The 13,938-nt window shown below is 38.5% G+C and overlaps 2 protein-coding genes across 3 annotated transcripts in view; one reads left to right on the top strand and one right to left on the bottom strand.

Annotated features, from left to right (window-relative positions):
• The window catches only part of LOC105921538 (MSL complex subunit 3), a 227,694-nt gene that overhangs the window by 34,349 nt on the left and 179,407 nt on the right, over positions 1-13,938 (top strand). The window lies entirely within an intron of this gene.
• LOC105921530 (E3 ubiquitin-protein ligase Midline-1) overlaps positions 1-13,938 on the bottom strand; it is a 74,557-nt gene that overhangs the window by 13,151 nt on the left and 47,468 nt on the right. For both annotated transcript variants that reach the window (XM_036128042.1, XM_012857325.3), the window contains exons 2-3: positions 12,840-13,633; positions 3,650-3,745 (exon numbers count right to left, since the gene is read on the bottom strand). In XM_036128042.1, the coding sequence (XP_035983935.1) occupies positions 3,650-3,745; positions 12,840-13,565 (822 nt within the window). In that variant the 5' untranslated portion in view covers positions 13,566-13,633. The remainder of the gene's footprint in view (positions 1-3,649; positions 3,746-12,839; positions 13,634-13,938) is intronic.

The following is a 13,938-nucleotide window of genomic DNA, read 5'->3' as shown; positions in this document are numbered from 1 at the left end:
TTAAGTGATTCATTTAAAATCGGATGATCTTAAATTATCCAAGCCTGGAACATGTGGAAATAAATTTGTCAAAATGAATTTGTTAGCTTTACTCTGCTACAGTACCTTGCAACGTGTTTAAACACCTTAAACTTTATTTACATTTTGTTACTTTATAACTGCAAACTTAACCTTGTTAATTGGGATTTTATATAAAGGAACACTAAGATGTTTTTTTTTTCTAACTGAACACTTGAAAAATCCTCTGTGCAGGCCCACTCAGATCTATTGCATAAAATTCCAATAAAAATGTATTGATTTGTAATGACAAAAAAAAATTCAAAGCACCGTATTATTTTAGTAACCCAGCCAGCCAGATTGATAATGTGTAGCACTCTACGTTCTGCAAATGATCACTCTGGATCTGCTCCCATCAAATCCATTTGGGGAAAGGAGGGACATTGAGCAGAACATTCCGAGCTAATTGGGCAAAAGACACCTAGTGCCTGCCTACCGATAGTTGGTTGTAGGCAATCACGGTACAGAATGAAAATGTCGTAAGCAGCAGGTGCCATGAGAAACCACAAGTTCAGCTGGTCAAGGAGCGCTTATTTGGATAGTGACACTTGTGACAACAGTTTGTGCTTTGGTGGGCCGAACTAAACGCCGCTAATGAAATCCAACAAGACACTAAATCCATAGCATAACTCTGAAAACTTTCAGCTGACCACTCAACAAAGCTTGGGTGGGTGTATAAAGGTGTATATACCGTATTTTTTTTCGGACCATAAGGCGCACCAGATTATAAAATGCACTGTGAATTAACGTGTCTGTGTCGTTGTCCACACATGAACTGCACGGGATTATGAAGCGTCTTAAATATTATTCCCAAGTGTCTAATATTACTCTGTCCCTCCGCCGAAAGGACTGTAGTTTTATGATCAAATATACAGTAGCATCCCACATTTTCAGTTTAACGAAAAAATTAGGGGTCCGGCAGGATTTTTTTTCAATCTAAACATGTGTAACTTCTCAATTGCTTGTTGTGTGAACTACTACAGATGTAACCAAGTTGTAGTTACAATTCATTGTTTATTTCCTTCTTTACTGCAGAAGTAAAAAAAAAAAAATATGTAAACATCTATCTTTTTTTCTTTCTTGGGCCAAATTTATTTTTTGGGCATTTATATGTCATTTACTATGGCCCAGAATAATTTAAACTCAAATTTTCACATCCACATCATTCTCCAGGACATTTAGGTTAGTTGATAACACAATTAGCTGTTTAGGCATTGTTCAAGTTGAGAAATGCCTTTTATAAAGTATGAGTATGCATTTTTTTGGAAAATGGACACTCGTGTTTAAGAGGAACTATAACACTGAACATGATTGACCCGACTTATTCTAGTTGAGTATCAAACGGTACAGGCAGGAACGGAACACGGTGGATTCTTGTGCGTTAGTGAAGGCACAAATACCGTGAGAATTCAGGTTTCAGGCAAGGTTATTATTTTGGTACTCTATTGCAAATTTGTTTGTACTATATAATAGGAAAGAATAATATGGTTAAACAGAGATTTTCCATATATGCAATTAGCACCGACCACCAATTCTTGGATGAGTAATCCATGCAAGTAAAGCATCAACTTGAACATCTTTCCCTTTGCTAAAATGTAAACATGTCTGCTTTGTATCAAGTCAGTGCTGTGAAATTCCACCTGCCTCTTGTGTTTCAGCTTTCAGGATTGGCAATCCTTTAGGATTACCACATCTCTTGATATTGGCCCATCTGTGATGCAGTCCTAAAAGGGGGATCTTAATCAGTCTAGCAACTCAGGCTTCACTAATCTAACATAAATACTGGCGATTAATAACATCTATCTCCTAGTAAAAACTGATCTCTTTAACAGTGAATATTAACAGTTATTATGAAACATGGCGACTAAATGTACTTGCTTTTTTGTTTAATCCTCTATTGTACTGTATTTATGACCCTTCTGAGTCTGTGTATTTATCAAATATCATCAAATTAAATAAGTGCACTCTCCCACATTAAGACTTACTGTGTCCCCATTTTTCAACGTGTATTAAGTGGCTGAAAGAGCTCAGTGTGGGTTGGTGTAGGGTTCTAACAAGGAAAAGCTAAAAAAAAAACAAGATGCCAGTTGAAAAGGCACATGCATCTGATACGTTCTGCAGGAATACAAAATTGGTGCAGCTGAGCTGGTGAGTCAGAGTAACAGGATGTGAGTTGGCAATCTGTTTGAAGACATGTCTTTGCAGCAGTTTTGGGATAATCTCATCTAAAATATTCAGAAAGCTTGTTAGTAGCACGCAGCTGAATCTCCATCTTCAAAACCTTTCCAATTTACTTTTGTATTTTATGTCTGACTTATGTTACTTTTTGGATTTATATGTTGCACCCTATCACTGGACATTATGCCATCTTATTTTTCTTACAGCTTGAGACTAGATGAAGAAAGATTTTAAAATTAATATGGGTCAATAAATTATAAAAAACTTATACTTTCTACAAACTTAGCCCAAATTGGATTCATCACTGTGGGTGCAGAACCTTTATTTACTTGCAAGAACACACTAGAATGGATAACATTGTGGAAGCAAATTGTACTACTCTGAAGATTTGCTACATGTATGCACTTTGATGGGGATTTTCATCCCAGCTGAATCAAAATTGTCCTTCTGTGATCATAGAAAAGAAAGTATCAATTTATTTTCTCATCCTATTCTTTGGACTTTAAATTACCCTAAATGTTGCATAAACTGGCACCTTAACATGCATGCTAAACAAACACACAACTGTAATTAAATCAAATATTGCAAACACTGCTTCACCCTCTACTTCCTCTCTTTTGCCAAGGTCTTGGCAGGCTGCAGAGCTGCTCTCCATATTTTCTAAAACCCTGTGGCATTGCTTTATTTAAAGCATCTTAGTGGTGAAACATAATGCGAACGGGCAGGCTTGGCACAGAGTTGCCTTCAAAGGAGGCTGAACGCATGCAAACATGCACACAAATATGTTAACCCAGTAATAAATGCTAAGCCCAACCAAATTTCTGTGATGATGGGACACACGAAAATCTGCTTACGTATTTTAAAAAAGCCGTGAGCATGAGTGTAAATGTGATCCTTTTTAGGTTTGTTTTTTTTTTATGAAATTTCCATGAGAAATATAGATAATGCAGATCATCATTATGTGATGGATTTTAAATAAGAACCAAGACCAGAACAAATAACAAACATTATTTACATTAGAATTGGCGAACTATTGCAAAAAGAGACAATTTCTTTACGGCCAATGGTTTTGTTTGAAATTAACTTCTGGATTAATTAAAATTAATCAAAAATTAATTAAAAATGAAGGAATGTATCTGTGTATATAAGTTACTTTATTCCAGGGGGATCTACCACGATATATTGCCTGTACTTCTTTCACATTAGATCCTTAGCTTGGGCTTTAATGATAACTGAAGTCGCAAGATGTACAATTACAAGGAAAGAAGGAATAAATTCAAACTCGGCTTGTGGAAATTCTAACGAAAAGAAACAAGACTAAACATGTATATTTCATTTCACACAGCATACTATGGCTCTAAAGTGACAGAGAATTTAGGTCAGTGTTGACCCCCACAGGGCCGTTAAGACTCACCTCAACATGTTGACAAGTCTGGATCAGCTTCCCCATAAGTGACTCGAGCTCGTTGTTCCTCTTGATCAGGTTGCTCAGGTTGGAGTCAAGGGCTTGCTGTTGCAAACGAGAGTGAGAGATGCCGAAAATAAATAGAAATGTCACCCAGGTGCAAGAAGATGGCAACAATGTGTCAAATGCACTGGATGAGAAAACAGCCATACAAAAAGGAGCCTTTAAAAAAGGGAATGATTAGCAAATTGTGAAGATGTCAGTCAGATCTCGCTTAACCCGCTCAGTCCCTGGATCTCCAAAGTTTTTGGAGGTGGCATACCCCTGAATGTGAGTTGTACCCCTCGTCTCTGCACTGCCTCCTCATCCTGTCCCGTCCGAAGCCTCAGACAGCAGATCCTACTTCCAGCAGCGAATGTGACTGAAACAGTCACTCGGCTGAGCACCAAGCCCATGCGCAAACCCGGCCAAGCGATAAATCGGGGCTTCAAAAAGCTTTCCCTACGAGAGTGCACAGCAGCGCTCCCGGCAAACGAAGCGGCAAACAGGTGACAGCGCGTCAGTGCCGCCCCCCCGACGCTCCTCCCTTTATTTGCCTCTCTGTCCTCGTTTCACCCACCCCTTCTATACTTTTCCATGCCTCTTTCTGATATGCCGGAGCACAGACTGTTTTACATATTCATCAAATTTCGGCATGAGTAAGCTTTTCTGATGCGTTGTTGCCACTTTGCCAAAACTTGAGACGTTCCTTGTGGTCTTAAAGCTGTTGATGCAACCAAGCTGAACATTACTGGGCTATAAAGTTAAAGAACCTGCTTCATATTTAACATGGCAGAATTCCTTCAACCACATTTTAGCTTTGACCAATCCAGAGGTGGAGATGGTGCCTATTTATTTATTTATTTTTTCTTAAGTCTGATGTACTGCCACAAAGAGCTTAATGGATGACCTTAATACGCAGATGGCACACAAAAGTGACATAAGGGTCTGCTCTAACAGAAACATGACCCTGTTATTCCCAGAGTAACGGAGAGGGGAGGAAAAAAAAGCCAACCTCTGAAAGGAAGACAAGAATTGCAACAATAGGCCAGCCTCTGTGCGCTGAGCTTCAGTGTAAAACGCTGATGATATACGGCGTGACACAAACATACAGAGAAGGGATTTAAAGCCATTATGGGTCCATGTTGCCAGCTTGTATTTATTTGGCGGAGCTGAGCAGAATGCCTGACCTCATCAGTTTGATCACTTGTCAATCATCCAGCGGCATAATCCGTAGTGTCTTTTTTTTTTTTTTTTTTTTTTTTTTTTTTTTTATCAGCCCACCCACTTTTTCTGCCACCAGTTTGAGCTAGATTTTGAAAAAACAGTCTGTGTTGCACTGTACAGTTAATCTCTGCTTAGTTTAATGAGTTTCCAGAGCGCAGTGAGGCAGTGGATTGGGATTACTGCGATGGGAAGATGCAAGGATGCTGCAAAGAAAAAAAGTGGTTTGAAAATGAAGATGTTGAGTTTAGTTAGATCAGTTTTATTCCTTAATATTGATATATTTTTGTAGTTCAGGCCTTGAGAGTATTCCAAAAAATGCTGGAAAATGTGATAAGAATGGGGAACATGTGGGTTAGGGGGTAATATACAGGTTTCAGTTCTAGGATTTCACGAAAAACAAGAATATTATTTGTCACCGCAGCAAGATTTCTCTTTGGCTACTCTGGTTCACATTACACATAATCAGGAAAAAACTCACAAACAAGCAATGAACAAGGGTTACTTTTTATTTATTTATATATTTTTTTTAGTTTTCAGGAGAGTCACAGGTAACAGATAATGAGGTAGTAAGGTGCACATTGAGCAATGATGAATTGAAGCTTCGTTTACAGTAATTTAGATATTCTGAGTATTTTATGTAGGACATAAATATTTTGTCTTTTACCTGGTTTTAAAATGATTTTGACTTTAAGTGTTAAAAAAAGGGATCCCAGACTGCCATTGGTTGATAAAAACTAGACCATGATAAAGTTGTGTGAAACATTAAATTACCCCATGAGCAGCTTTTTGAACCAACTTTTATCTTAAGCAGAAAGTGGTCCTTTGATCTATCCTTCTCACATGGCTGTGGATAAAGTCTTCTTTACAACTTTGTTTTTGCTAGTATGTGTCCCTGCCCAGTTTGTCTAAGGTCAGTAAGACATAATTTAAGGATAGAACTTTGACCTGGCCTTTGCAGCACCTTCATTTAGAGATGGATTAATCAGAATTGTCTGATTTCTGTGTTTCGTAACATTTTACCTTGCCAATAACAAATTGAGCCATTTCTTTTCTCTAGTTCCATTTAGCAGCTACCATTCTTGGTATTCTCAGTGGTTCTCAAACTCACGGACCACATTAACCACTAGGTTTCACATACCATTACCTTCACAGACTTCTTAAAACAGTAATTACAACCCTATGAACCTTTATTTTGCTGTTATTTAATTAAAAAAACAGACATTTGATGCAACTCTACCAATAATGGGAGGAAAAGAACAAAGGTTTTGTACTTTCTACTCATTAAATTTGCCACAGTTAGACTCAGAACTTGTTTTCTACAATTTTGTAAATTCAGACAAACTCATTAAGCTGATTAATATTAACACATCTCACTGGAGTTTGAGCTTTGAACCGGGACACAATTAAGTTTGGTTTGAATTCCTCATTCCCAGATGTAAAAATAACCTTTTGTAGTGGTCTGATGTAAAATTCTAAAGAGAATTTCGATAATAAGATGAAAAAGTGAACATATAAATTTCTTTATTATACACAACTGTCCTAAATTTGTTTAAAATACCTTTTAATCATTAAACAGCACTGGCATGTTTGTCCAAATGGTTGACATCTCTAGTAAATCTGACACGGTACAGAAAGGCTTTACTTTGCATAAATTTGAGAGAATGTCAGACATGACTGCTACACAAAAACTCGCTCTGCTTCAGAAGCAAAGCATAGCAAGGAAGTAAAAATGTTCTGTGGGCAACAGTTTGTTTGTTGGTGATTGAGAGTCAAGACCGCCCCAAGCAGAAGGAACATCCAACGCAGAAGAAAACAAGTTAGGCTGTAAACCATGTACACAATGCAACACCTGAGGCTGAAGTATTCACCTAAAACTAACACAAAACCATACAGACTTTTTGGATTATTAATCTCAGTTTAAATAATACTAAATCATGTTGAGAAATGTTGAGAAAATCCAATAAAAAGGGAGATAAAATGACCAACACTTTGAGTAGAAACATACTTTAGTATTGTCTGTCAAATTAACACCTTGCCAGTACCTTTATTGGGGCCCCCTTTTTGTCTGTTTAGCTGTTTATTCATAGCCTAGATTCATCTAGGTGTTGGAAAAATTCCCCAGATATTTTGGTCTCAAAAATGCAGCAGATATTTTGGCTGCACATCTATAATATCAACATCCTGTTCCATCTCAAAAGCAGCTCTGTTTCATTGAAAACTAGCAACTGTGCAGGCCATAGGAGTGATGTCAGATAATATTAGCTTTGTTTCATGGTAAATTGTCCTGCTGAAGGTAGGGATCAGAACGTCCATGCACTGTGGTCAGAAAGTGATGGACATGGTCATCAGCAACAATAGAGTAGGCTATGAAGATGAAATCATGTTCAGCTGGTGCAGAGGTGTCTGATTTACACCAATAAAATATACCCCAACAGCATTATAATGACACCACCGGTGGCCTTAATCATTAATATGGAGGCAGGATAGAGGGCCGACTGTGGGCCGACTGTGCAGCATGGTTGGGTCAGAATTTGGCAAAGACTCATCAGACCTGGCAATGTTTTTACAAAGCTCTGTTATATTTGGAAAAGCCTGAGAGACTTGTATCCTCAGTAAGATGTTCTTAACTGACAGGCGTAGCTATTGTGGTCTTAGGCTGCTGTTGGTGCTTGAAGAATTGTTGCTTTATCAGCTCAAAGGTTGTATGTTACATACTTGGGTTTTAGTGACTAGTTTTTTAAAACGTCTTTATATAGACAGATTCCCACTGCATCTTTTTAGTCCACAAAATAGATGCTCCCTGAATACTTTGCTGCTTCTTGTTCTTCTTGGAGAAAATATATTCAAAGCCTCTTTCTTCCCCATTCGGATACTCTGTTAGAACTTGAGCAAGTTATCCTTACCATTTCCAGTCGCCTAAATATAAAGTTATTTAACTTTGGCTACAAGATGAATTCTTGCTGCATTTGTGCATTCACAAACACACCAGAATCCATCTTGTACCTCTCTGGCTACAACCGTTTGTGTCCGAACTTAAAACAGTCCAGGCCAATCAAGTTGCAGTATTGTGGTTTTAACGCGGGACATACTGGTGTGACGAAAGCATGAGCGGCTGAGCCCACAGCTGAACCAACATAAACATGGCAGCACAGGAGGACGCTCATAACTCATGACCCCTGCTGCTTACGTTTTAATTTGAATACCATGATTTGCTAAAACCGAGCTTATTGGGCGAAGCGAGACCTTGTGCCTGCATACCAGAAGCTCGGACAGTTCTGCTGAATGTCCCTCCTTTCCCCAAACTGATTTGATGGGAGCAGTCCCACATTGATGATGTGCAGAACGAAGAACCTAGCCAGGTTATCCCTATAAACACACTGTACAAAATGGGGCTCATAAGCAATATGCATAAGTGGCTTATTTATCGTCCAGTTCAAACCCAGACATAACACACTGTAGATGGGTCAGCGTATGTATCAAGATGAGAAACATTGACAGCAGCTTAAAGAAGTCTTTCAGTAGAGGACTTGTCCACAAAACACAAACTCAGCAACTTGCAAATAGGAAAATGTAACTGTTATTTTAAAAAATTAAAGGGAAAAAAATTACAAACTTTGAAAAGTCAGCATGTTGGGATTCTTTTTGCACTTTGACATGCAATCTGAATGAAACAAACCACTGCAATTTAAGAGCATCTTCTGAAATAACAGTGAAGCTGACGAGCACAAACAAGGCATTTAACACTTCCTGAAAAGCTTGTTTTTGCACATTGGATTGCACCCAGTAGGGCCGACTGTGGCCGACACACCATTGGCAATTACAACGAAGTACACTTTTCACCCTTTCCAGAGTGACTGACTTTATGGCTGATACAGTTTAAAGTTTTGTGGGCATATGTCTGTTAAAGCAATTCTAATCGACCGGGATTTGTGTTGAATAAAGGATAAACACTTCCATGTATGTGCAGTCTAACTTGTTTTGCTTAACTGACCTTAAGAGCGCCAAACTGTTGCTCCAAGTTTAACTGAGAATTTTTTTTTAAGAAACACACCAAACCTGTGATTTTGAAACCAAGGCTGACACATACAAACTGCAGCTCCTATCTTTTATCCTCAAGGTTTTTACTCCTAAGACCCAGAGCTAAGGATTTTAAAAGCCATTTCCAGCAGCCTCCTCCGTCAATTTCCTGTGACGGGGGTAATTTTATCTCTGAAAAAAGGATGGGTGTTTCCACAATAACATCCACGGCTCTTATCAGTAACACACCACCAGCACCACTGGAAAAAGGAAACTATTCCAATCATCTGATATTCCTTTTTTCCCCCTTTTTTGTGAAAAGTGGAGGCATCTCGTATTCTGCAGATTGAACATAAATTGATATGAATTAAATTTCCAAGGAATATGTAGCATAAAAACTGTCTAAACTTGTCAAACTTGGAAACTGGGATTGTAGGGGGGCGGGGGAAAGCAAGACGGTTTTGTAACATCAGGTAAAAAAAAAAGACTTTTACTATTAGAAGTACCAGAATGTATTATCTTTTTTTCCCCAGGGGTTTTTACAATGATGTATTTCGTATTTGGAAATTGAAACCCAATCCACCAAAAATTAATGTAGGTGTCAATGTATATCTTCAAAATTCTTTGGAATCAAAATGTAAATGTTTAATAAAATCAGTAAAACTGATATGAGCTATCAAGTGGGTTTCCTTCCTTTTCCCCTTAATATAAAGTCTCAATGGACATTGGTTGAAATAAGGGTGCTTACAAGATTTTGCAGCACAACAGCTGGAAATGTTATAAATATATTTTAGCTATCTACAGTCATTAGTTAAAAAGCCCCACTTATTAGTGCAGGAAGACTGACAACTTCAACATCAAATCTTCAACATTGTTACCTTGAAGGGAAAGAGTGCTAACCCCTTCAGTATCTCACATTGAAGTTTGCATTTTAATAAAGATTTATTTATATATATATATATATATATATATATATATATATATATATATATATATATATATATATATATATATATATCTATATATATCTATATATATCTATATCTATATCTATATATCTATATATATATATATATATATCTATCTCAAATGCTAAATTTTTAGCAGCATCCAGGGGGATTTTGGATCTATAGTCTGTGTAAATGTTAATGTGCTTCTGTTTGTGTAAGTAAAAAAAACAAATAGGATAATGTTGTTAATGAAGCGTTCATGTGTGCTGCATTTTACCATCTGTGTGCATTGTACAGTGACCCATTTTATACCAGCTGGACAACTATATTGTGTACATGTTATGAAATAAGTTCTATGAAATAAGAAAGTGACTATTTAAGCGACTATTTAAGCTAAGAATTATGTGAGCTATGAGTACTATAAGACATTATCCTGTAGTAGTGCTGAGCATGTCTTTTCTTTTAAATTAAAGTAGAGTTCAAATATTTACATATTTACACTCACCCATACTTTATTTCTTACCTTTGTTCAATTTCTTGTTACCTCAAATAGTGGATAAGCCAGTCACGTGGCTACTACGCAATTTAGACATCAAGACATGGTATAAATGGTTTAGTGGGTAAGTCGGAGTATGAGCATTGGGAAGGAGATTTATAAAAGTAGATCTATAAAACGTTTTTAATATTGTGAAAAGGTTCAATACTTTTTGTCACTCCTTTCAGAGAGTGAAACTTGCATATACTTGTTACACAGAGTGAAACGTGCCAGTGTTTTTTCTTGTAATTTTGGTGATTATTGGCATACAGTTATTAAAAAAATTAAGTGTTTACAAAAATGTTATTGAGAAAAAAAAAAACATTAGAAACATAATGTAACACCTCAATCAGCTAAAAAAGTTAATACACCGGCAAAGATTTCTTGACCCTTCAAACGGTCTCTGTCTGGATCAGCATGAGACACATTTATGAGGAAGACTGTTGACTAGATGGATGTCCAGACGACACTCATTGACACACCTCACAAGGAGGGGCAGGACACACAATCCATAGCTCAATAAGCTGGTTGTTCAGCATATTGTAATCAAGAAAATTCATAGAAAGTATCTAACTGTGCTTGATGACCAGCAGACTTGCCTGACCTAAAATGCATATAGATGACGTATTGTCAAGAAGAAGATGATACATTAGACCCAACAATTCAGATGACCTGGGCTTCCAGTGCCACAGACTAATCGCCTTTATGCCATGCTGCTTTGATTCAGTAATCAATGCAAAAGGAGCTCCGGCCAAGTTTTGGGTGAATAGAACATACTATTCAGAAGTCTGATGGGTTTGTTCGAAATGCTCTTTATTCACAGATCTTATGGCATCTAAATTTCTGAGATAGCGTTTTGGGTGTCCCCTATCTGTAAGCCATGATTGGTAAAACTACAAAAAATAAGGGCTTGAACTATTTCCCTCTGTGTATAGAATCTAGGGGTTTCATGTTCTGAAATGAACGATGACTAAAATTTAACCTTTTTACAACTGTTTAGAGACTTATTATTACTAGTTTTGAGAAAATAAAATGAGAGTATAACCATCTCTTGACTGGTGGTATCAACTAAACTATTTATAGTGAACTTTTCATACAGGAATAACTGTTTTACAGAGTTTAAAAATGGAAAGGGAGGCATTTAATCTCTAGAGACACACATTTAAATGATCAGAATGACAAATTAAATCAAGTCAGATGGATAAGAGTATTTATCCGTAATAAGGCAATGGGGAATTCGAGTGAGAGAAATACATTAATTATGGGGAACTATGGAAAGACAATTCTGTAGATTAGCAAAGAAAACCAACAACCTGTGACCTATATTTGTAGAAAGATAAAATAAGATAAATGCATATCTGAAGGAAAAAATAACCACCCAACAGCAGTTGTCTGGAATAAAATGCCTCGGTGATGTCAAAGGAGAATGAATAGAGTGGTTCAAAGTGATAGAAAGTCAATGATTGCTGAGAAAAACACTTCAAGGTAAGTAAAATACAGTCTCTGAGCACACAGCATGGTGAAAGTTTAGGACTGTGGCAGCAGAACACCAGTCTGGAAGCCACGGCTTTTGGCAAGGAACTGTAAATGTCCACTTGTATTTAATTGATAAGATGGTAGTGTCTGGATTTAGGTTAAATACTTGCAAGTATAGATTCATCATTCCTTGTTTTAAAAAGAATGATGTGTTGGGTGAAATGGTTAGCTGGGTAGAGCCCCTTTGGGCCAACTGAACCATTCCATACCTCAGTTTTGTTGCTAACCATGTCCATCCCTTGATGACTACAGTCTATTCATCTATTTGAGGCTACTTCTAGCAGGACAATCTTTGATGCAAGAAGATCTGTAATTAAAACGTTGAAAATCCTCATTAAAGAATGTTCACTGATCTGCACTGCTGGAAGACCCATTTTCCGATATCATCCTGAAAATAATTTTGGAAACCCTATTTTAGTGTACCAACTGCTTCTCTGGTCATTATCACTATGACGCACAAGTCAACGCTCAATTAAGCCAACCCACACCCAGCAAGCAATTGGTGCTTGTTAACCTGCAACCTTGCCGAAGTTGCCATGGCTTGTCACTAATGACATCCCCCCCATATTCACTGTGTGCATGAATTTGAATACCCTTCTGGCTTCCTGGCATGGTGCAGTAATTATGCTAATTTCTTAATTATTCCAAGGAGATTATAAATCAGCATGAAATGATTAAATCTCACTTGATGATCAAGTTAGATACCTGGGTGAGAATATTAAGAAATTTCTCTACTTAAGGGGAGAATGAAATTAATGTTTAAAATTCATTAAAAGTGTAAGATGATAAAGAACATAGGACGTTTTTTTATACTTATCTATAATTAGACTGAGCAAAATGTCCTTGGAAGCAGCATAAAGGTTTAATGAAACCATATAGGCTAAAAGTTACATACCTTTAGTTTTTCATAGCGGTCGCTTAGGGCTGCCACTTGGTGATCCCTGTGCCTCCCAACCAGTTTGCACAGCGAGCAGATCAACTGATCATCCGTAACACAGTACATGTTCACCTTCTCCTCCTCATGCTCCAGGCACTGGAGCCCTCTGAGGTGGGAACCGGGCATTGGCTCAATTAGCCGGTGACCGGTGAATGGCTTCTTGTTCGGGTGAGTTGCTCTGAGGCACTCCTCGCAGTACGAGACCTCGCACGTCACACACGTCTTAACGGCATCCTGGGGTGGGTCCTGCTCACAGAACTGGCACTGGACTGGTTCCGGGGGAGTTTCCGGGCTGGACATGGCGGCACTGACGGGAACCAGAGCCAGCCGGTTGCTCCCTTCCTCGCTGGGAGAGTTGGGCCCGCTGTGGGGGCCGGCCAACGGCAGCGGTAGAGGAAGCCCAGCAGAGGAGGAGGCCCGCTGAACTCTGTCGATGATGTTCTGTAAGGTCACGTTTCTCTTGAGTCCTTCTAATCCGCGCTCCGGACTCAGAGAAATCACATACCTACAAGTGGGGCACTGAAAAGCACCGATGCTCTGGACAGACTCGTTGGTGGCGCAGTGGGAGACGAGGATACGGTGGGCACAGCCGAAGCACAGGCTATGGGCACAGGGGAGCAGCAGTGGGTCTTCGAATAGCTCCAGGCAGATTGGGCAGGTCAGCTCTGACTCCAGAGTGTCCATCCTGCTCAGAAGAGGCCAGGTGGGACCGGGTGTAGCGTCAGCAAAATCCAGAAGAGCCGCTCAGATGTCTGGAGGCCAGAGATGGAGAGATAGGAGCAGGAGAACAGAAAGAAAAGAGAGGGGGGGAAAAAGCAAAGGGATTTTAGATTAAATGGTGCGAAACGGCTTATTTTCCTCAGCTTTCTTGGGAGGGCTTATATCTCAATGGAGCTGACAACTGCTCAAGAATTGCAGTGTTTAGAGCAGTTTTTTTTTTTTAGCTGTGTAAAAAGTTAACAGCTAGTTCTGTAAAGCCCACCAGCAATTGACCAACACAGCAATAGTTATTAAGAAGGCAAGATTCATCTTAACCAGAGACTGTATAATGTCATTG

The sequence above is a fragment of the Fundulus heteroclitus genome, chromosome 24 (genome assembly GCF_011125445.2).
Source record: "Fundulus heteroclitus isolate FHET01 chromosome 24, MU-UCD_Fhet_4.1, whole genome shotgun sequence".
In the NCBI taxonomy this organism is placed as follows: domain Eukaryota; kingdom Metazoa; phylum Chordata; class Actinopteri; order Cyprinodontiformes; family Fundulidae; genus Fundulus; species Fundulus heteroclitus.
Note: the sequence above shows the minus strand (reverse complement) of the source record. Positions and strands in the feature narration are given on the sequence as shown.